Here is a 22,414-nt window from a genome sequence, read left to right as displayed (position 1 = left end):
CGGCCGTTTCCTCCCAGCCTACATTTTTACGAGTAAAACGCTTTTATTCGATTGGCTCAACAGCGCATCAAGGACGTCGGTGTACGTACTATCGGACAAATTAGAAATCGTTCCAGCGTCATAAAACCACTTCCGCTACTGTTGAAATCGCATCCCACACGAACATTGTCCATAATAACACAGGAACGCAATAATCGTCATCCGCCTGATCCCCGATTTTTGCGAGAAATACATGTAATATTAATGCGTTCTTTTTAGCATTGGAAATTAGTTTTTGCTGAGGCGGATTGATTCTCATGTAGTGTTAATTCGGAAAAGTAGTTCAAGTAGGCCTTTTATTCCGAAAAAAACAATACAACTTTGCAATAAACTCCGTCCGGAAAATAAACAACAGCATAAACCTGAACGTAATATCACCATGTCCCTGCATGGCACAAATTAACATCGATAGTACTGTCACAACAGACAAGAGGATCATCACAAGGCAAAATTTAATACATTTGGATCAAGAACGGTGTAAAACTGAAGACTGACTGACAAATGCTGCTCAGAATGTAGCAAAAATAAAGCAAGTCACGACGGAAAACTTCTTTTTCGGAAGCACCAATTATTCTCCAACAAATAATAAATTGTACAAGGAACGAAGCTCCGCATTCCAGACTAAAATAACAACAAACAAAATTAAAACTGCTTCAGATAAGCGGATCTAAATTACGTACACTGCACCAGTTTGAACGTATAAAACGTGAATCAAACTAATCGAACCTTATAAAACATTTCGCCAGATTTTTACTTAGGTATTTGTTAGCTAGAACAGCAAAATCAAAAACAGTAAGCATAGAGCAATAATTTTTTAATTGTCAAGTAAGTATATAACAAAAATTCCCGGTGTAACAGTTCTCATCCATAATAGCTAGAAAATTACCTCTTATCCCAAGGCTTCGTCAATATCCCGATCAAAAGCCCGCAGCATATCCGTTACTGTGCCGCGCTTCATCCGTACGGGCCGACCACTACTGGATATCTCCACTCGCACTTCCTCCCTTTTCGCCACAATTTCCGGCTCGGAGCGCTTCGGACGTCCGCGACGAACGGCCTTATCACCTTTTACTTCCGATGCCCCGCTACTCTTGTCAGTCAACTCCTCGACATCATCCCGGTCCGCTGGGACGGGATCCACACGACGCACGAAAGCGGTTGTGGTGGGTGCCGTCAGTGTGGATAATTTGATCAGCGCTTCCACCGCTTCCATCTTGGAGGCCTGCTGCATCTGCTCGAGAAGGTTAACCGACGGTAGTTGGAGGATTGGCGGAGCCTGGCTGATGGCCGCATAGGCGTGGGGTTCGTCGTCGGTTTTGTAATGCTGACGGGAATGAGACTTCCTGACACGATAGAAAACGGGACGTCGCGCGCTTGCGGGTGATGGTGCAGTCCGCCGGGGTTTGGCAACGGGTTGTTTTGTTTTGGGTGCAAATGCGACGGTGGGCGGCTTTGTGGGAAGCCTGTACTCATCCATATCTTCGATAAATTCTTCCTGCAGAAATGGAACAATATTAAAACAAGCTGAACAAACTGAACAAATGGTATGACATAAGTCAGCCGTTAAGTTCCAGTATGTTGACGGTGATATTCTAAGTCAGGTTACGTGGCATAAGTCTTATAAATAACCGCAGACGGTTTTCATAAATAACTTACACGTTGATTAAAAAGTAACCCATGTATAATACAAAAATTTATTACATCGTATAAAAGCCTTATCTGCATTTGATTTTATAAACTGTTCCTTAAATATACCGATATTCAATGATACCTATCGTTAATCTTCTAATCTCAAATTAACTGCGAAGTGTTGTAGTATCACTCACCTCCGGGACATCTTCGTCCATATATCCATCTGCCGCGGCACTATCTGTGCCATTCGAGAGCTCGGAAAATTTTGCAACCGGCTCTAACAAATCGGTCGTACATTGATCCGGTTTATTTTCTTGCTGTCGTTTTGCCGCTTTTTGCTGCTGCTTCTCCAGTAAGGATGCCGCGAAGGAACCAATTCCCGTGCTGTTGGCTTTAGCCGTGGAGATTCTCTTCGGGGATCGCGGGGATTTGTGCCGTTTGCGCGGAGACACGTATGTGCTACGTGGAACGTAGGAGCTTGTGCGAGAATCCAACTCATTATGGTGATTTGTACGCAGATAGTCGACAATTTGCGGAGAGATCAGGTCTTTAAATGCCTTTTCGCTGTTCTCCACGTTCTGAAAAAAGTACCAAAATGCTGGAGTAAGGTACTGCATCACATCACTAAACAAATATTTTGTGGAAATTTAAAACAAAACCTATCTTGCAAAATTAACTCAGTTAGTATTCTTGGTTAATTTTGCAAGTTAATCAATTTAAATTAATTAAACCCTCACTTAAATTAATTAAGCGATATTTTCATGCATGCAGCCGTACAATAAACCAAATGCAATTCCCAGTGTACTACGAGTAATACTTGTAAGTAAAAACCGACAAAAAACGCCAAAGTGAAATAAGTCTTGAAACATTATAATTCAAACACTCACGAGTTTACAACGGCGCAAAACAGTCCATTTTCGTGTACGTGTAATGAAAACAGAAGTTGCAACTAATGAATTATGAGGAAGTGTTAGGCTTTCTGCACAAAAACGGACGTAGGTTTTGTAAAACATATCTTCTGCAGCCTTACCATGATATCTCGAAGAGCACTGACCAAATCCAAAGCTTCCACGGTCTTAGTCACAACGGCCACGTACTCATTATCCTTTTCAAGACGGCGTTTCATATGACAGTTCCAGTGATTTTTCACACGGTTGTCCGAACGGCCTTCCAGTGCACGGAGATTTTGGCCCACTGCGGACCCCATACTCTCCAGCAACTGAAAATCATCACTTCCTCGGCCAACGACCATTCTCCCTTTTTCAAATCAGGCCGCAAATTATTGTGCCATCTAAAACAGGAGCGAATAACACGTTAATGATCTTGTAGTTGTAACTGGTAAATGTAAGCCACAAAACAAATGTTCATAACGATAAACTAAAGTCTCACAATCAGACACCGATAAGATCACTCGAAACACAGCGCTCGCACATCGAATTTTAGCGTAACAAATTAAAAAGCTGAACAAAATCAGAAAAATACCAAAAATGATTATGAAAATTAGCAAGATTTGTTAACTAACTAATATGGAAAGAAAATCACAAATAACCATTACCGCAGCCGAAACAGGATAACTGCATGATAAACCATGCAACGCTCGCTTGCATTCTACAAAATGCAAACGAATGCATATTCCAATATTCGCGATTATTCGGTACTCATTTTTCGTGCGATGCGCGATAGCAAGCGGCACACCGCACACACCTGGACGACTGCTACGGACGACTGACGATTCTCGCCAGGATGGTACCCTGTGGCGGTTGGCAGCCGTGCGCCTACACGCGTTCTTCCCTCGTATGGGAACAATGCGTTCATTGGCTGTGATCACAACCAATAGAAATTGCGAAATGGGCTCCATTACATTACCGTCTAGGCGCTAGTAGTGACGGCCGCGCTACTAATTAGGTGCTACTAAATACTTTAATAAATTCGCGTTTGCAATGCGAATTTCGTCTAGGTGCTACTAATTATTATTGCAAATTGCAATGCACGTGCAGTATATGTAGGTGCTACTAATTAGTTGCTACAAATATTTCCAGGTTATTTCTAGCCACGTATAAGTTATGTCTAGGTGCTACTAATTTGGTTTTCTGATATTTTATAGTGTACCTAGTGCGATTTTTTTGGGCGGGATGAACATGCCAGTCGAAAATGAAAATGACGGCCGAAATTAAAATTCCCGTCCCAACCGAGAATGCTCCCATTGGCTAGCAATTATCGTCGCGCTCGGAATTCCGTCACGTCCGGAATTTCCGCTCTGGCAGACCGATTCTGAAAGTTCCAAAAACTTTGATTTTTGGCATTTTCGTTTGGGGGGCTTGGGGCAGCGTTGGGCGGGATGATTCAAAAAGTCAAAATGCAGTCGCAATTGGGACTACCTATTAGCAGTCAGCTACTTAGCTAACAACTTAGCCGCTTTTATTTCTTGACTTTCTTTCTTAATTGTGGTGATAAATAAAAAATTCGCTGCTGCAGATCAAGCGTCTTAGTTTTATTTGTTATTTGTTGTTTGAAAGTTTACCACAAAAATGTCCTTGCCAATAGGTAGTGTTGTCGGACCTTTTTCAGCAGAAGTTGCAATACAACTAGCATCTGGAAATAACGTGATTGCAAGTTGGGAACATATCTCTGATCCGTCGCTATTAGCGAGTTCATTGTTCTTGCAGCCCGATTGTGACGTTTCCTATCCTGTCGACCTTCATGCGCAAGAGAACATCTCCGTTATCCCAGTGGCCGATGAAGGCGACAGCTTAGACAGTGATCGTATGTTTCTCGAAGATTCAGCGATGCCAGCACACAGTGAAAGCGGACTACCGCGTGACGAGGAGGAACCTCTTAGTGCTGCAACGAGTTTAACCCAAGAAGGTTTTGTTGGAACCCCGGATTATGACGCTCCGCCAAAACGCGGGAGGAAGAAGTTGCCTCTAACGAAGAAAGGCCAACAAAAACTGGAAAAGCAGCAAAAGAAACTGGAAATCGATAAAGAAAGGGAGAATTCGCTGTGTGCTAAGTATCAGGTTGTGATTGAAAATAATCCTTGGGAATTTAAAAGGAATTCTGTTCCTTTTGTTGCGCGCTGGAACAAAATCGTCGGTATCCTGAAAGAACGTAAACTCTTGGAAAATATTCCAAATGCCAGCAAGCTGTTTCAAAACCATGTTTCCAAAGCACTCGAGAAGTTTTACAAAGTCTTCGTCAAGCGCCCGACGGGAACCGAACCACCGGCAATGGATGATAAAGATCAGCTGCTCTTAGAAATTTACCAGCTGAAGAAGTCTGGACCTGTTGGAGAGGGGATTAACCCCGGAGCGGAGGACCGCAGGCGTGGCTTGGAGAAACGAACAATGGCAAGGCGAACCCTGGGCATGTCTACAGCTAACAAAGTCAGCGATCTGCTGGCAGATGATGAGGATATTCTAGATTATAATTCCGATGAGCGAATCTGCCTGCGTGAGGAAGCTGAAGCTACCGGGCTGGTTGGGCGTCTAAATCGAAAAGAAAGTTTTGAGCTTGACATTGATGGTAAGAGCTTCCTAAAAACTAGTAATTGAAACTTATCTAAAAGCATTTATTTCACCTGTTCCTATTTACGACTTACCATTTTATGCAGAATTTTTGGCAATTCTTAGGAGATAGTGCGCCAGGTTTCATTAGGAGATGGGGAGCCAGGTTTAATTCGAAACTTTAGTTTTATATATTAAGCCTAAGGATAATATATATTAAGATATAAATGTAAACTATTTCTATGTAAACTAGAGTTTTTTTTCGGTTGGTTTTTTTTCTAGGTCCGTTATGGAGAAACAACGCTGTCGTCTCGAGCAGCAAGTCAAACGGCAAAGTCATGTTTGTGCACAAGCGGAAGGGGAATCTCCCGGAAAGAAGCGGAAACCCGCGAGGAGGCTGCTGTTTCGGATAACGCAGCCGAAGATTCCTACAGGGTCATTGACGAAATGAATGTGGATGATGGTATGGCTAATCCTGTAAAACCCGTGTCGAAATTTGATGTAAAATAAACTTAATATGCCTCGCAGTCCATAACGCTTTATAATTAGTTTCTAAATTAATTATTGCAACGGTGACTAGGTGACAAAGACTTGCAGTATGACCTCAATGCATCCGGCTCTCCAAAATCATCAGACGAAACTCAAGTTTCAAAAAAGAGGGAGAATCTCCCGAAAGCGGCTATCCGCGGCAAAAAGAGAGACATGGTGGATGCGGTTATGAAATTTTCCGAGTCTGCAAAAGAAGCCGCAGATATGCAATGGAAGCAGTGGTTGTCAGAACAAAAGCAGATGGAGTTTGATCGGGCGCTGGAAAGAGAACTCCAAAAGCAAAAGTTTGAACTGGAAAAAGAACGCATACGAATGGAAGCAGAAAGAATGCAAAAAGAAGAAGAAGCACGAGATAAAGATAGAAAGTTAGATCTAGAGAAACACTTGGCTTCTTTGAATGTTATTCGAGATGCTTTAGGTCTTTTCGCTAAAACAACCTCCGCCAAAAAGACCGGCGAAACATCTTTTGAGAAAGGAGGCGAAACATCTTCCGAGGAGTAGTGTTTGGAAAAATTTGGGTGTTTATGCGTGATGAAAAACTGAAGAATAAATTTTGTTAACCGGTAATTGATTTTGCATTTTGTCACTTTATTGTAAATGCAATGGATTCAATTAATAGGAATTAACTAACTGTTTTTATCATTTGCTGGCGTGATGTAGGATATGTAGATATTGGTCCGTTACTTATAAAAAAAGGAACCATCCTCCATAAGTACATTATGGAGAACAGAGTAACTATACATTTATTGCGTTCCGGTTAAACGGTACAGTTTTTCGAAGTAGCACTTGCTAAAGTAGCACTATAAGTTGCTAAAATAATAACAGCAAAACTTCTTGCCACTCAGGATGGGTCGAGGTAATCCTCTAACGTGGGTGACTCCACTTTGTATTTGCCGCCAATAATAGCGCAGCCATATAAGCACGTCAAACAGTTGGTCAGAAGAGCAGAAACGAGATAAATTTTGGCAGTTTGCTGCCACAACAGCTGCTGACTTCTTGAATAGTTACAGTAGGCAAAAGATCGCGCAATCTTTAAAAATCCAAGTTCAACCGCCACGCGGCACAGAGCCATATCTTTGTTAAACTCAATTTCTTCCGGCGTTAAATTGAGACCTTTATACGGAGTTTGAATTTCAGGCGAGATATTGTAACCTTTGTCTGCAAACAGGCAATACTCGGGGTTTCCCCAATCGAGGTTCTTCCTCTGTAGCCGTTTTCGCAGCTGACTCTTAAGCAGCATAAAACATCATGACGACGCCCTTCAACCGGTCCAAACATATTGATGATTAACCCATCAGGTGCGACCACAGACTGGAACTTTAACGCGTGAGTGCCTGCATGGCCAGAATAATAATCCTCCTGGTACAAGCTCGGCTTGCAGATTGCCCGCGCTGTCCCATCTATGAATCCCCAACAGTGGGCTGGATAAAAAACAGCATTTCAGATTCCGCCAAATATGTCTCGGTGTTTTGAAAACAAAATGCAAAAAATGACCACCTCACCATATCGCCCTTTACTTGCACGATGAATAGCATCCGCGTATTTCTCGATACGCTCCCGCGTTATCCAACCGAGCGATTCCAGCAGCCACCCTTTTTTGTCATAAATGAGGTCCAGGGTGGTATTGAAGATTCTTGATAGTTGAGTTCTGTCTCTTCCAAGAAAGTCCATTGTGTCCACCCACCGACAAGGGTACGCGAGACGTCGAAGGGTAACAGCCAAAGCGACTTCCGCGCTCACGGCGGTCCCATTGTCGCAAACAATCCGTTCTGGAAGATCCAGAGCTTCCAGAAGGCGGCAGAAATCCGCGTAGGATCGTAAACGAAAAAACAATTCAAATTTCTCTCGAGGCATCTCCTCTAAGCCGATTTCGTGTCGAACGTAGAACTTCTCAAATTTCCGATCGGCTTCAGCAAGCAGAAGCGCCCGAGCGAACAGCTCATCTAACGTTTTGAACAAAGCTCGGCGTCTCACACGGCACTTAAATCGGCGATAGTTTTTTCGGAGTTTATGATTCATATTGAAGTTTACTGCAAAAATGCCAGAAAAAGTGTATTAAATGAAACAGAGACATGGGGAAAGCTCAAAATCACTGCGGCCGGCAAGCCGCATTAACTCATAATGACGGCACTTCCGCCCGCCCTGGAGAAGCCATTAAAATTACAGGTGCTTGGTTTCCTCTGGGGCTTTAACTTGCCAAAAGTTTGTAACTTGTTTGTTACTTCTGCTTTATTTTGTATTTTTATTTTATTTTGACTAAAGCCAAGGAAGGTGATTTTGACCGGATTAAAATGGAACATCTGATTAAGCGCCGCTTTAATTTCGATCAGTCGTTTGCCATTTATGAAGGTACAGTATCTGTACTCACCTGTTTTTGTGGTGCAGCGGTTCGCAGTGAGCATCGATGCTACCGGTGAAATTCACCAGAATGATCAGCATAACCGGAATTTTTCCGTAAAGCACATCCGTCGAGTGTGTAATTAAACCAAACGTCTAACGGATTCTTACCGCTCGAATCAGCAGATGCTCAGGCCTTCCAGATGCTTCTTTAGCGGTTAACACGGCCAGTGGGCATGCCGTGGATGGAGTGTTCAACGGGATCCACTTCCAGTGCGCCGGATGACGGGAATGGAGTAGCCAGTCGCACGCGGGCCGGAACGCATAGCCAACATCCAGCAGCGGCGTCCTGGTCGCGATCCGGAGTACAGCCAAAGCTCATGCGCGGAGTGAGTGATGAGGATATGGAGGGACACGGGAGTAATGTGCAGGGTAAAGATGAAGGCAGTAACTCCAGTCTACAGGGAAGTTTTCATGGGGAGGAAGTTGGCTTTTCAGAAGAGGTCTCACGGAAGCGGTAGTGTCTCGTCTGCGACGATTCGGCTAGTGGCTACCATTACGGTGAGTTCATGAGTAGATGGATAAAGAAAAAGCTGCTTGAATTTTAACCGTGCTTTTTTACCCTAATGGTGTGCAAGTACTGAAATAATTGTATTTGTGTGCAGTATAAATTGTAATTTAACGCACTTTCAGCACTAATACTTAATTACACCGGTTGCTGCGTAATCCGGGCGCGTTAGTGGAAAGAAATACAGTCTCAAACGTTCGACGCTGTTCCATATGTTTTCCGCCAAAATTCCAATTTTCAGTATTTGTGTGGAATTACTGAACCGGATTGTCTGCTAGTATTGCACTCGATGTCCCCTTCCGAGTACAGGTAAGACTGATTTGGTAGTTATTTTAACCTGTTTATGGCTTTGAAGCCTTTTACACTACGTTGTAGAATCTTTATGAATATCAGTTATATCACGAATGCAGTTTTCTGATAATAATTACTCTACTGAATTCCTTCTTATTATTTGCATGCTTTATTTGCTGTATTTGTTCCCCAGCATCCAGCGGAGGAAGAAGTGTGGCACGGAAAATCTTTAACGGAAAATCACATTCGTGATACATCTGGATTCGATTTTGTGCACGCTTTATCTGATCTGGAGTGTTTTTGAATATGTCTTCACATTCGGCAATTGATTAATTACCTAGCAAATTTTTGTAACGGCCTAGCTAAGTTTACTGTATTGCAGCCGGTGACCGAGTTAAATCAGAACTGTTTCCGCTGCGGCAAATGTGGTGGTGATCTGCCGAAGGAATTCCATATGCGCAACGATGTTCCAATCTGCAACAAATGTCACAAGAAACATATGACGCGGATAATCAAGAGCGGGAGCGCATCAGCGAGACGGTGGTGCGCGAAGAGCGTCCCGACGGCAGCCGGCATACGGAGACCATGGTGCGCGCTAAGACGCCGGTAATCCTAACTCGAAGGAGGTGCGGGATTATCGTGAGCAGACGACCACCATCCACCATGGCGGCGACACGGGAACGTTCGTCCGCGAAGGCGAGATGAACTATACGGGTGAACGGGTAGGCCATCAGGGTCAGTGCAACGATATCGGTCAGCCGATCCACCGGCAGAGCAATTTGCGCACCAATGTCCAGGGGAATGGCTGCTCGGGGTGCATTGAACCGATTGCCGATGGGGATCATGTGCACGCCAAAGGACGACATTTCCATCGTAACTGCTTTGATAGTGCGCATTCCGGTGAATGCTACGGATGCGGTGAGAAGCTGCGCTTGACCGAGGTAAGCTGATAACTGATGACTATACTGGTGTGAGCAGTTTACGTATACTTCTATGTACACTGCACTGTACGGTTATCTATATACAAAATTTGACTTACCTGTTTTCGTTTTTAGCCATCAGTGAGCGTGGCGGTTTTGGGACGCGAATGGCATACCGGTTGCTTGAGCTGTGGACACTGCAACAACAATATTACTGGACAATTTCAATGGGCCAACGATCTGCCGCTGTGTGAAAAGTGTTATCGCGAACGCATTGCACCTGGTTGTGCTTCGTGCAAGGAGCCGATCTTGGGAGACAAACTGAAGGCAATGAATATGTACTGGCATCGGGATTGCTTCCACTATCAGGTAAAAATAATTATGTATTGACTCTCTTATAGTTTCTTGTTCATGAAAAAGTATGCATGCGGCAGTAGTAATCGCTTAAAAATATGAAACTGAACCATAATTAAGTGAATTCTCCAAAAGGTTTGCTAAACACCCTTGTGAAACGATAAATACTTACTCGTACAGTTAACGTATTACTGTATGAATTTGAAATATCAAAACGAGACAGGAAAATAGCAACGCTGATATGCCGGCATGAGTTGCCGTACTTGCTGACTTGACTGAAATTTGTAGCTTATTCGAGAAATGGAGAAGCTGAACGCGGATCGCACAGTTCACGGAATAATTTTGCAAGTACGCAACAACTGGACACGAAGTTAATCTTTTTCGGCATGGAGGAATTTACATTTTTTTTCTAAAAAATTTGTATTTTAATACGTCTATAGCTTGTCTCCATAGACGTAATTGTCTCTATAGCTTTCAATAATGTCTCCAGTTATGGAAGGTTTCGCCTTGGCATTATTCTGCTTGCTGATGTTTTGTTTTTAATACGTCGATACGTGCGTTCAAAGCGATCAAGAATTAAGGTGGTGCCAAATGTGAAATACTATTTGACAGTGTCAAGAAAATAAAAGAAATATAAGTGAATCATTACAGATCTGTACAAAAATACTGCGGTAACACAAACCGAATTATCTCGAGGTCTATCCAGTAGTGAAGAGAGTCCCATAAAAGAAAGCAACCAGACACACTAACCGCGGTTCACAAAATTACGATGGCGCTCTTTCTCCCGATCTTGACGGTTACGGTCTTCTTGAAGTCGTCGTTCTTCCAGTTCCATTTTCTCTACCTCGTGGTCTCTTTCCAATTGTGCCTTTTCATCCTGGTGACGGAAACGCATCTCTCGGTCTTCCAGACGTCGATTCTGGCGAATGCGTTCTGTTTCCCGCGCCTCTGCTTCATAAAACAGCCCCAAATTGCGAAGACGGGCTTGGCTTCGAGCAACGACGGCTGCAGCTGGCTTGTTTCGGCACTGAGACTGACGGTGTCCATTTTTATGGCAGCGGTAGCACCAGATTTCACCTTCTCGCGGAAATCCGCTAGGGGAATTCCCCGAAGTGCCAGCTCCACTGCTGATATCACTTGGCTTAATCACAAGGGTTTCTGTGGCAGCGTCTAATGCCAACAGGAACAATTTATAATGTGCAAAACAAAACTGTATACGTACTCCTGACTGAGCCGCTCGAGGATTTCCAATCAATGCCACGGGTTGAGCTGGGCCTGACTGATCACCGTGAATAACCTGCACCGAAGCCCCTGTCAAATTGGAAACAACGCCACCGACCGTGCACAAAGACGCCGAACGCGGAATACCGCGACCTAGCCAAAGGAAATGGAAACAATGAACAGCGTGTTTATAAAAAATTTAAAAATTGACTTAAATGAACATAGCTGAACCAACCTCTCCACAGCGCTCGTGGTTCTCCACTTAGCGGAATTCCGCGCTCCAACTCCTGAGGCTTCAGCTTATTTTGATCCTCAATTTTCAAACCTGCATCTGACAAAGTTAAACAGAAATAGACAACACTACATCGGTACAGTGTTAAAATTTTAATAAAAATATAACAATAAATACCTGAATGCTCAGCCCGCACCGAAACCACGGAGCCAGATCCCTTTGATGGATCAGGGTTGTTCTCCAATGCCAACATGGAGCGCAGCGACGTGCGCATCGAAGGAGCTCCTTCAAACCCTCCAAAATTCGAATTTCCTCCGAGAGTGCACATTGACAAAGTACGACAAATGCCATTACCTAAATAAAATTAGTTTGCTCGAAACTGGAAGCTAAGTTACAAGTGCACGGAAAAACCGAATTTATCAGCGGTACCACTTACTCCAGTCTGCTCGTGGTTCTCCACTTAGCGGGGTTCCGCGACTTTCTGGCTCCTTTCCACTTCTTTTGGCATCTTCGGGCCAACCAAATTCGCTTTCCATATCCTTATCATCCAACACGTCGAAGCTACCTGTACAAAACCCAGATTTGCCCAAAGATAAAAAGTTCAGCCTAGGCTGGCATGGTACCGTATCACAGCAACCTTCACGAACCTTCACGAAGTCTCTCACAAAACTCTACAAATAATTTTGCACAATACCTGCAGATGAGAAACGGGACGACTTCATGGCACCGTCCGACAATTAAGTTTTTAATTATTCAAGTAGATAAAACCGTGTTTAAAAACGGTAAACAAAAACTACAGCGCGAACGAACGATATGTTTTCAAAGTACTACGAAAATTTGTCAGTCGCGTGACAGCTGATAGTTTTTGACAGTCCAAGAACGTTCAATTATGACGCTACAAATCGCACGGCTGTCGAAGCAGTCTGATACGGCAGGCCAAAATGAATTGAAAATGCCGGTCGAGGTGGGGGCGGAATTCGAATTTTCGTATCCGTTTGAATTTTGCCACGAGCGGCACTTTGTCATCGCACGCGGTACAGTAATGCGATGTAGGTCATGTCTAGGTGCTACTAAATAGGTGCTAATAATATTTTATAGCAGTGCAATGATTTATCTAGGTGCTACTAAATTTTTTAACAGCAAAGCGATATGAATTTAAGTGCTACTAATTAAACGCTACTAAATATTTTAGCATAATCGAGCCGCGTATTCGGTATTTCATAATTTCTGTGGTTGTGATGTTAAATTATCACAGCCAATGGGGAACGTTGTTCCCCATACGAGGGAAGAACGCGTGTGCCTCCACCGCCCTACGGTGCGCCAGGAGGTCATCGTAGGCCCATAACAACAAGTGCTTATTCCGGCACTTTTTTTAACAGCGTGCGTTCGCAAACTATGTTGTTGGTTAATTAGACAGATACATGAAAATATTCAGAAAAGCATTATCTGCAAACGAGGAAAAAATGTGTGATAAACATGTTTGCCGTAATGTTAAATTTAGCGTTAATGCTGTGGCCACGGTATTGGATTACCGCCTCGAAAATTTTAGCACACGAACAGAAACAGAGCGAATGCATAATTCCCTGTTGGCGCACTCCAAAATCCCTGTTTGTAAGTGACGTCAAAATGACACACTGCCAGTCTGCAGTCTCGGCGAGAATCACGAATACCGCTGCACTACACTGACTACATGTGAAATGCGCATACCGCCGCTTACGTAATCACACACGCGTGCATATCAGCACACGGCATGTGGAAGCCGGGAACGTTGTTCGAAACATGTTGGACAAGCCTGCGCGGAGCATCCACCTGGCATGCTTTACACCAAAACAATGAAGAACCCAGATTAATTTGCAAAATTCTTGATAACAGACGTTTATTATAAATGTTTTCAAATTCAGAAAAGCCGCCGCAAAAGAGATGTCGTTCCATGCCAGTTTAAACTGTCAATAATACTACTACAGAAAACCAAATCGTCAAAATTAAAAGAAACGTTCGAAATTGAAAAATCGTGCACGTAAGTATAAAAAACGTTCAAAAAAATTTTTATTTTTAAGTATAATTTTCAAGCATCTTCACTTAGTCGGGAGCAATATATTCTGTATAAAAATCGATAAAGAAATATGACAAATCACTGCATTAACTGTAACGGCTTATTAACAGTGAGTTTTAACATTGTTTTCGATTTCGAAACAACATACTCCCGTAGCGCCCATGAACCAACAAACTGCAGACAAACATTTCACAGCACATACCTTTCGCGGCACTGCTTCCCGACACGGCCAGGCAGGTTCTTGGCGATTTCCGCCCAGTGCGTCACACGCGGTCCGGAGGCATCGGGGTCGGTCTCCGCGTGGCCAGCGGAGCGGGCGTCCTGCACCAGCTGCACCAACAACGCATCCTCCTCCCGCGTCCAGTTGCCTTTGACCATGACTCGGGAGTTGAAGTACCGCTTCTCACTGGCTGCGGGCTGTGCGCGGACGGCTTTGCGGGCGGACGGTACTTTCAACAGCGCACGATCGTCTTCCATTATCGCGTGGAGTGGACACGCTGTGTCCTGCGTCTAACCGGAAAATCACGTTATTCACATATTGCAATATTAGAATAACGGGGAACGAAAAATGGGAGAATTAGAATGGCATACGGAATCGTTTCAGTCGTTATGCTGTTTCGCGATCTTCCCACTCGGTTGCCAACGGTCCGCGTGTAAGCCCCCACCAACGGCTGTTGTAAGGGAAGAAAAACTGCCTGCCCAACACCGTTACTAAGTGTTGAAAATCGGTGCAGTAAACGGGAAAATTATTATTGCGGTTTAAAATATTAGTACTCTCGATAAAGGCGGTTATAATGCGTGGCGACTTGTCAGGACAGCAAAATGGCGTCAGAAAAGTCGGCAGAATTTTCCAGCTCAAACAAGCCCCGGTTGAAGTTGCACATGACACTGGGGCCGACTGGAAGTTCAAACGAGGGAAAAACGAAGCGATTCGAAGTCGAACGGATCAGACAGCCAAGCTGCCCGTACGTGTGTATTTGTTCGCGATTGGGTGTATACAGGGAACTGGTGACGTTGCGCAGTATCGGCGTGGCACGTAAAGCGCCTATCAAAACAAGTGCGCAGTATACTGTGTGCTTATTTTACCACAATTAAATTGTTTGCGTAATTTGAGGATGTTATTTTAGGGCATGCTGACCACCAGCACCCATTCGAAAACCGGAAAGGAACCGCCTCCATGCGATAATATTCCTGGAGGAACTTTTTGGGAGGTGATCTATGCTAGCGAAAATATGCTGTATTTTTTCAGTATATGTAGCCATTGTCCACTGCCCGACCGGCTTGGAAAAATTATTGACTATGCAAAATGTAAACTAGTAAAATACTGGACGTATCGTTTCTGCTACCCGTAGTTTACAACTGAAAGTAAAATCTGCTTTATGTGAAGGTGTAAATTTGAATAATTCTCTCCAAGTAAATTCTGATTTCCACGTTCGGGAAAAATCTCAAGCGAATTAAATTTCCTCCAGTTACAATTAATTAGTACTTGCCAGAACAGATATGTACACATTCTTTCATAAAGTTAAATTTAAAACTGTTTATATTTTATAGTATTTAACATATTGTTGTAATCATATTCTGGAAGCAAAAAATACGGTAAAACAGAATTCCGATAATGTGGTACTTGTTGTTTCCCACGTTGCTGTCGTTCTTTTCCACGAAAATTCCATTATTTTTGGTATAATTTTTAGCGTACAAATTCGCAATATCTTCAGCGATGTGGGCAAGTATTTTAAAAAATTATACAGTGCACATTTTGCATGTCTTCATCCGTTGGTGCACTGGCCGAAAGACTCCAGAGTAACATGTTTTTATCCCGAAATTGAACAGCGATGCCATCCGGATAAATCAGGGTCAACCAGGTGTCCGAATAACACCTCCTGTACTGATTAAAGTTCTGAAACGGGCCCCGCACGGAAAATGTTTATCTCTTCAGATCCCAGATATTTGTCGCAGCACCATTTGAACGAGCACAAACTCATTCCGCTATTAGAAATAAACCAGGAATTGTGGAAATAATTATTAGTTCGTAAATCATAAATAAAGTAAACTTCAAGACCATTCGTGCTCGAAAATCAAACAAAAATCGTAACTAAACTGAACCATGTAATATTCTGTAAATACTCGTACATGATAACCGAAGATTTTACAAAGGAAAGGAAAGACCGTACAATTATACTGTCAAATTCGTAAATCAATAATTTAATGATGATGGCTTCCGTGTGGCAATCAGAGTGGCGGAAGGAACGAGACCTATACGAACAAATCACTCGTAAAAATCGTGAAGTAAGAATACATTCATTTTCATTGAGCTCGTACTGCAAGCACGATCTGACCAACCAGTAGTACAAATAATTTTTCTGTAACAATATAACGCCCAATGTAAAGTTAAAAGTAAAAACATAACAACTAATTAAAAGGCAAATTTCACTTTCAAGAAGCCAACAGAAATGAAAACACTGAACTAATGAGGCGCAAATGCAGTACATCGAATTCTGATTATTTACAATCGATTTCGGGATATCGATCTGAAGCGTTTTACTTAAGCATGCATAATGCATGAGATGACTCACCCAGGGAGAATAACGGTGCCTGCATATCATCTTCGGTAAATTCTTTCTTTGGAAAGTTGGTCATCATGCCGAACGGGCCAATCTCACCATCCTGACGGTTGAGTTCGGCGTAAAGTCTGACAGCGCTCAGTGGCTCATTGATGCCGAAGGACTGTACCAGTGGTTTCCCGTCAAACATACGAATCTGGATAGCAGAAAAGCGAGAAAATAAAATTCTACTGTACCAAATTCAAACCTGGTGCATGTGATTTTTTAATTGATTAAAGTATCATAACTATTCAGGCTCAACTTTTCTTAACAACCGCAAAATGAAAAAACCATTTCCGCAAAATAAACCTTTGATTCTTTCGCATGTTCGCTAGCGGTGCACATAACGACAATGTTACATTCCATCTGCAAAGCTAGCGTTTTAAAACTTCGGTCAAAATTAAAAACGTACAGTACCTGAATAAAACAAAATATTTTCATTTTAATCGAAAGTGGCTTTTTTCTATTTTAATCTTTACCTGAATGCGGGTTTTCGCATTCTGATCCAGATTGGCTGACGAATTGGTCGGAGTGGAGAACGGCGTGGGAGTAACGGATGGGACATTCGCCGACAGTGGTTGCTGTAGCAATAATACAACTACTGCACACAGTATAGGAAAAACAATGGAAAACTCACTTCACGCTCCTTATCCCGGTTGCGGCGATCTTCCTCAATCAGCGCTTTAATCTTCTCTTTGGCCTTTTTATCCTCCATCTTCTCACGACGCCGCTCTTCAGCAATACGCATCATCTCCACCTGGGCGGCTTTCTCTTTGGCATCCAGGATCTCCCGACCGCTGACGCGGCGGGCTTTTTCCCGTTCAATCTCATCTTTGCGCTCTTGCTCAGCCACTTCCGCACGGCGCTGCACGCGACGCTCTTCCAGCTTGCGCGCTTGCTCTTCCAACTCGGCTTCGGTTAAAGGCAGCTTCATCGTAGGAGCAGAATCTCCTGGAAGATAAGAATAATTAAAAAGATAATCTACTCATTCTACCACCCCGAAAGCCGCACATATACAGTTTACTACTTGTACGAGTATCTATATAATTAATAATCAATGTTTAAAAATTTGAAATTCGGGATTCAAATGCTCAAAAAATTTTCTAACATCGAGATTTTCTTGGACCCTGCCACCATTTTAAGCAAAAATCATAACCCCGGTTACTAGATGAATAATAATCAATTTTAATTTAATAATCCAAATAATGAATTAAATATAGATAAAAAATTTCCGGTATTGAGATTTTCTGGATGCTACCGTTTTCTGAATGCGCGAGCAAAAACCTATTTACCTGCAGGCTGCGTATTCCCTTCTGATTCTTCGCCATCATCATCGGGATGCGACAAAATCCTGTATGAAATGACAATATAACGATACTTCATAAGAGTTAAGTATCAAGACAAGCAAGACTCAGCATAAACTGCTAAAGCGGTTTCAATTTATGCGTACCATTCCATGGCGGTTTCCACGCTCCCGTGGCCTGTGGCAGCTAACGCTTTCTCTCTGCATAAAAGCGTATTTGTGAGAAATCTGACTGCGTGTGACAATAATAAACCGAGAAGCTCACATACGCTTTCTTTTGCGGGAAACCCATTTCCAAAAGGTAACTCAGCAGTGGATCTGCAGAATCCATGGTGCACTGTGTTCTTCAGTAATCGCACAACCAAAATTCCAGCACTCTGCCAGTGATAAAACCACCTTCTGGTCTACTTGAATCCGGATCGCTTCAAGTGATCAAGAGAAGGAAAAATTTAACTAGGATCGCAACTCTATTGGGTAAAATCACTAAAATGAAAGGATAAAATTTTTTTAATTTCCTGAAGAAGTTCTAGAACGACTGGCGGAAAAAGAGAACTGTTTACTGTTTTACCAACCTTGCAGTTTACTGCAAAATCACTTCACGTGCCAACCGCTCTCAAGTGGCAGCCACCATATTGCTTGGACATTCCCTGGGAAAGCACTCGTATTTGAATATTTTAGGTAACTGTTTAGAATTCAACTCATTAGTCCATTACGATGCCTTACTGTTGCAAACTGTTGATGAAAGTCCACTGTAACGCCAACCATTACCGTAGCAGATGAACTGCCATGATCGACTGTTATCTATGACAGCTTCTATGTCATGCTAAAGCACTTGCATTTGATATTTCAGTGATATTTTACGGCATGTTGCTTATCTCACTCTGATATCAGTCAAATCAACAGTCAAGCATCTTGATTCTGTTGTCTTCATTCTTCAGGACATTTTTCAGAAGTGATAAACAAGCAATATTAATAGAAAAATGAAAGATTCATTGGCAGTAAAATAGAAAGAATAGAAGAGAATTCAAGAGATAGAAAGGTTAAGACGATGAAATCTTCCTGCATGACACTGCGGACAGTTTGAGCGCATTGGTGCAATATCCCGGTACATACCCGTATATGAAAATGCTGACGTAATGGGTGACTCAATTTTTCCTGTGCCGCTTTTCTGTCTTTCCTTATGAATCAAAGCTCAAAGCGCCAAGCCTGTTGATTTTACAGATTATTTGCGCATCATTTTCATGTTTCTTCGATCTTCGGCATTGTCTAGACTAGAGATTTCTTCAGCTTTGGGCGCTTTTTCCTAAGTTAACCTTATTAATATCAGACATGCCACACTTTTATAAGTTAAACGTAACCAATACAAGCATAGCCAGCTTGACAACACAACCGGAGAATGTCCTGAAAACTCCGATATTGAGCGCGCCGCCTGTTGCATCCTGCGATAGCGATCAACTGGATGAGCAGGTGAAGCGGCATCCCGGCGAGGCAACGGCGGATTATTACCAGCGCAGTATGTATTTGATAGCTGGGATTTTATTAATCAGTGGTAATGCTAGCGGTTTCAGTGAAGCGGATGCTGGAAAAGGCCGTCCATCCCGATCCCGCGACACCATTACTCCAGCGTGCCTCGACGGCTCAGAAAATTCGCAATCAAATCAGCAATCTCCTCGGGCAGATGCGCGATGGCTGCCAGAATCCGTCCAAGAAGGAGGTGGAGGAATTCTGCGTCTATGCGAACCAGAAAGTCTTGGCCATTTTCAAGGAAGACCAGAAACCTGGTCCACGACCACCACGGTATAATCCAGACGGTGTGCCGCAAAGCGTCCGGAAACCTGTCATTCAGAACGCTGTAGCGATTGGCTCCGGTTATGATCGGCATCAGGCTCCTTTCGTTAATCATGTAAAGGCATTGTGTTGGGTGGTTTTTAAAATTAATATTAAGCGGCGATAGTATAATAAGTAATAATAATTATTAATTATTATTAGCCCTATCTTGATTATTGTATTAATTTTAATCATAGCCTGTTTTAATTGTTAAAGATGCATTATTTATGAATAAGTATGATTAGCGAGCGCAGGAATAATGATTTTGATGTATGTATTATATTTTTAAATGGTAATAATTATCATAATTACTACATTCGTATTCTAGCAGACATACCGATTTACGAGTACAGCCTGCAGATCGGCAAAATTTTTCGTTTCCCGTTATTCCAAGTGTTGATCGAGTAGCATGTGTGTTCTTACGAATCTTTATTCTGTAAAAGAAAATGTACTATTACAGTACCCGATACGTGTAATTTTATTTAGCGTATTCTGTTAGTGCCACTGCTAGTAATTAATTCAGTTTATTTAGTTAAAAACCATTTGAAATAACAGTTGTAGTTTGATTACAGGAAAACAACTGGTTGAAGGAGCTGAAATCTTCGATCATAGTGGATGTATATAATGTAATGAAGGCTGACCGCGAGTATTTCGCCACCTCACTGAAAGAGTTGACCTACCGCGTGGATGAATTGACATACAAATTGAAGCACGTTGACGACACCGTCCAGACAACATATACGGATTGGCTGAAAGATTCCCAGTACATTCGGGAACGTATTGCGTGGGAAGTGGAAAGGGTCGGTTGGGACACGGATCGGCTGCAGCGCCAGATCGATCGCAATCACGACTTCGTGATGGGAAAGGAAATGCGCGGCGGTATTAACCATTTTCACATGTATCCACTGCCGAAGAAGGCGTACTATGACGAGCCGGAGGAGATGCAGCCGGACACGAATGATTCGGGTATTCAGTTGGACGAGGACAGTGACAGTTGTCGCGGCAGTGGCACCAGCGAATGCTCAGGTGAGACGACTGCGCAGTATCATTGGTTATTGGAGAGAATTTTCGCATTGCGGTGTCGTTTTGCTGGGTGTACTTTAATTAATTCGACATTTCGTTGATGAATTGGTTTTGTTACTGACGAAAGTCAAACTGTGTATGTTACGGTTGTTAATTACGCCAGTAATTACCTACTGAGTAGTCATATCGTATTTGGTTTCCGACTACGGTGCCGGTAAGGCTTAACAAAGTATTACTAGAAGTACAGATACTTTCTCGGCTTCCTGTAATGTTATTGTGTAATCAAGAATTTTTTCAGAAGTTGAAGAAGTGTGTGGAAGTGACCATATTCCCTTAACGAAATCGGATGTCGAGTTATGTAATGCAGTCTGTGATAGTAATGGTGCTGATGAATATCTACCGGAATCGCTGGAATCGTCGGTTTCTTTGGATGACAGTTTTCAAGAGATTGTGGATGAAGAAAAAGGTGTGATATCTATAATGTAGATAGAAATCAGTTAATTACGTACACTTTTGTTGTCCGATTGAGAAAAGTTGGGAGTGCTGTTTTGTTGCATTCAGTGGAAAACATTTTTTTAAACTGCAGTTGGGATTGTGGATTTGCCAGATTGTGCCGTTAATGATGAGGAAATTGGAGATGATGATGTTTTCTGGCCGGCAGAAGAACTGGTGGCGGCATTCGGTGAGCAAGAAGCATCTAGCGGCATTCGTATGGACAACGATACCGGTGATGACGCCTTGGCGGATGAAAGCGCGGATAGTGCGCAGAGTGTGGCAGAACACACGGTACGGAAATTGGGTTACTGAAGACGGAAGTACTGTAAATGTACAATGTTGCAGTGAGGACTAACCTGCTTATGACTTTAGAATATTTATTGGTTTTCGCTTCTCATGATCATGTGAATCACAACGACCATTGCTTGTTGGTTTAGGTGCGGATGCGAAAGGGGATTCGAGGTTTTTTTCCGTGGATGGTTGTTTTGGTTTTAATCTTGTTGTTGTTGGTTAAAGGTAAGACTTGTTTGGGCTTTCTTTGGTAAAATCATCGCCTGCCGGTGGTGAATTGTCTGAATTTTTAGTGGTGCGATTTGGAGATGCTGTAGCGGCTTCTATAGCTGGTGAGTGTGCTACTTATTTTGCTTCACTTTCATTAGTTTGCTAATTTAGCTTTCGGCGCATTGCCGCTTATCGTAGACTGCGCCTCACCAGTCAGAAATATACTGAATAGCGAAGTCTTTTTATTTTATTTCGGTTATTTCGATCTGCCTATAGCTTTTCTGTGATTTTGCCGGCTAAATATGTAATTTGAATCGTGTTTGAGTGTTTTATTTGATATCGATGGTATTTACTTATTTGTTAGTTTGTGACAACAATTTTTTCGAACTGTAAGAAATTTAACAGTATGCTGTATTCGTTTACGTAAGTATAGCATTCACGGTTCTTACGCTTCCGGCTTATTTTGTATACATTTTAGCGGGATAGTAATGACAGGTTGGTGTGCATAATAATTCGATTGCATTTTTCAGACTTTGTGAATGGCGATGGTGAAAATTCTTTCTGGTCTACGTATCTGCATTGCGTGAAAACAACGGAAGCCCGGGATTGTTTTGCATTTTAAATTTTACGTTTTTAAAGTTTACACGATCTGACCTGAGGATCGATCTCTTTCTCGGTATTTTTGAACTTCTCTTACCTTTATTCCGTTGTAATATTGCAAAATGTAAACCTCTGTACATTTTTGTTGTATATTTTGTATACTGTTGTACATTTGTTAGCCGTTTGCGGTGAGATTAGACATGTGCAGGCCGTTTTGGTTTATATTACTTCCCTTTATTATTATTATTATTATTACATCAGGAGCAGACAACCCGCTAAACGGGACTTCAACGTCTGGTCGGCACAACACTAAACAAAATAACAATTTCTAAGACAGATCAACTGTTCGGAGAGCAAATTTGAAAA

At 42.5% G+C, this 22,414-nt stretch overlaps 7 protein-coding genes across 11 annotated transcripts; 3 read left to right on the top strand and 4 right to left on the bottom strand.

The window, feature by feature from the left end:
* Positions 1 to 327: 327 nt before the first annotated feature.
* Positions 328 to 14,208, bottom strand: LOC129601993 (uncharacterized). 2 transcript variants are annotated; one of them, XM_055500915.1, is made up of 5 exons: positions 13,902 to 14,208; positions 2,702 to 2,962; positions 1,866 to 2,249; positions 926 to 1,534; positions 328 to 660 (listed from the first exon to the last, which is right to left on the bottom strand). In XM_055500915.1, exons 2-4 carry the CDS (start codon positions 2,921 to 2,923, stop codon positions 929 to 931), a joined length of 1,212 nt encoding a protein of 403 aa, XP_055356890.1. In that variant the 5' UTR covers positions 2,924 to 2,962; positions 13,902 to 14,208; the 3' UTR covers positions 328 to 660; positions 926 to 928. The 2 variants fall into 2 exon arrangements, with proteins under 2 accessions (XP_055356890.1, XP_055356891.1); XM_055500916.1 differs by lacking the exon at positions 13,902 to 14,208 and adding an exon at positions 3,061 to 3,229.
* Positions 3,596 to 6,212, top strand: LOC129601994 (uncharacterized). 2 transcript variants are annotated; one of them, XM_055500918.1, is made up of 4 exons: positions 3,596 to 3,673; positions 4,338 to 5,193; positions 5,457 to 5,637; positions 5,755 to 6,212. In XM_055500918.1, the coding sequence occupies exons 2-3, from the start codon at positions 4,437 to 4,439 to the stop codon at positions 5,585 to 5,587; spliced, it is 888 nt and encodes a 295-aa protein (XP_055356893.1). In that variant the 5' UTR covers positions 3,596 to 3,673; positions 4,338 to 4,436; the 3' UTR covers positions 5,588 to 5,637; positions 5,755 to 6,212. The 2 variants fall into 2 exon arrangements, with proteins under 2 accessions (XP_055356893.1, XP_055356892.1); XM_055500917.1 differs by lacking the exon at positions 3,596 to 3,673 and having other exon boundaries at positions 4,089 to 5,193.
* On the bottom strand, positions 6,583 to 7,769 carry LOC129601996 (uncharacterized). Its single transcript, XM_055500922.1, has 2 exons — positions 7,226 to 7,769; positions 6,583 to 7,144 (listed from the first exon to the last, which is right to left on the bottom strand). Exons 1-2 carry the CDS (start codon positions 7,740 to 7,742, stop codon positions 6,825 to 6,827), a joined length of 837 nt encoding a protein of 278 aa, XP_055356897.1. The 5' UTR covers positions 7,743 to 7,769; the 3' UTR covers positions 6,583 to 6,824.
* LOC129601997 (four and a half LIM domains protein 3-like) lies at positions 7,991 to 10,776 on the top strand. The gene is made up of 5 exons (XM_055500923.1): positions 7,991 to 8,621; positions 8,754 to 8,937; positions 9,113 to 9,860; positions 9,975 to 10,208; positions 10,482 to 10,776. Exons 3-5 carry the CDS (start codon positions 9,621 to 9,623, stop codon positions 10,566 to 10,568), a joined length of 561 nt encoding a protein of 186 aa, XP_055356898.1. The 5' UTR covers positions 7,991 to 8,621; positions 8,754 to 8,937; positions 9,113 to 9,620; the 3' UTR covers positions 10,569 to 10,776.
* LOC129601995 (uncharacterized) lies at positions 10,716 to 12,713 on the bottom strand. Of its 2 annotated transcripts, none has more exons than XM_055500920.1 (6): positions 12,341 to 12,713; positions 12,083 to 12,211; positions 11,824 to 12,000; positions 11,650 to 11,745; positions 11,420 to 11,567; positions 10,716 to 11,365 (listed from the first exon to the last, which is right to left on the bottom strand). In XM_055500920.1, exons 1-6 carry the CDS (start codon positions 12,366 to 12,368, stop codon positions 10,939 to 10,941), a joined length of 1,005 nt encoding a protein of 334 aa, XP_055356895.1. In that variant the 5' UTR covers positions 12,369 to 12,713; the 3' UTR covers positions 10,716 to 10,938. The 2 variants fall into 2 exon arrangements, with proteins under 2 accessions (XP_055356895.1, XP_055356896.1); XM_055500921.1 differs by having other exon boundaries at positions 11,650 to 11,739; positions 12,341 to 12,707.
* Positions 14,209 to 15,606: 1,398 nt separating the features above from the next.
* Positions 15,607 to 18,313, bottom strand: LOC129601999 (UBX domain-containing protein 1-like). Of its 2 annotated transcripts, XM_055500927.1 has the most exons (8): positions 18,175 to 18,313; positions 17,872 to 18,085; positions 17,750 to 17,803; positions 17,592 to 17,650; positions 16,937 to 17,250; positions 16,779 to 16,880; positions 16,273 to 16,456; positions 15,607 to 15,952 (listed from the first exon to the last, which is right to left on the bottom strand). In XM_055500927.1, the coding sequence occupies exons 2-8, from the start codon at positions 17,931 to 17,933 to the stop codon at positions 15,894 to 15,896; spliced, it is 834 nt and encodes a 277-aa protein (XP_055356902.1). In that variant the 5' UTR covers positions 17,934 to 18,085; positions 18,175 to 18,313; the 3' UTR covers positions 15,607 to 15,893. The 2 variants fall into 2 exon arrangements, with proteins under 2 accessions (XP_055356902.1, XP_055356901.1); XM_055500926.1 differs by lacking the exon at positions 18,175 to 18,313 and having other exon boundaries at positions 17,872 to 18,153.
* A 458-nt stretch (positions 18,314 to 18,771) lies between these two features.
* On the top strand, positions 18,772 to 22,266 carry LOC129601991 (uncharacterized). Its single transcript, XM_055500913.1, has 8 exons — positions 18,772 to 19,115; positions 19,171 to 19,505; positions 20,002 to 20,455; positions 20,751 to 20,918; positions 21,039 to 21,238; positions 21,385 to 21,463; positions 21,532 to 21,570; positions 21,979 to 22,266. Exons 1-8 carry the CDS (start codon positions 18,932 to 18,934, stop codon positions 22,068 to 22,070), a joined length of 1,551 nt encoding a protein of 516 aa, XP_055356888.1. The 5' UTR covers positions 18,772 to 18,931; the 3' UTR covers positions 22,071 to 22,266.
* The last annotated feature ends 148 nt before the right edge of the window (positions 22,267 to 22,414 follow it).

This window comes from Paramacrobiotus metropolitanus, unplaced genomic scaffold (assembly GCF_019649055.1).
Source record: "Paramacrobiotus metropolitanus isolate TYO unplaced genomic scaffold, Prichtersi_v1.0 Parri_scaffold0000309, whole genome shotgun sequence".
NCBI lineage: Eukaryota > Metazoa > Tardigrada > Eutardigrada > Parachela > Macrobiotidae > Paramacrobiotus > Paramacrobiotus metropolitanus.
This window is presented reverse-complemented; position numbering and strand designations above follow the sequence as displayed.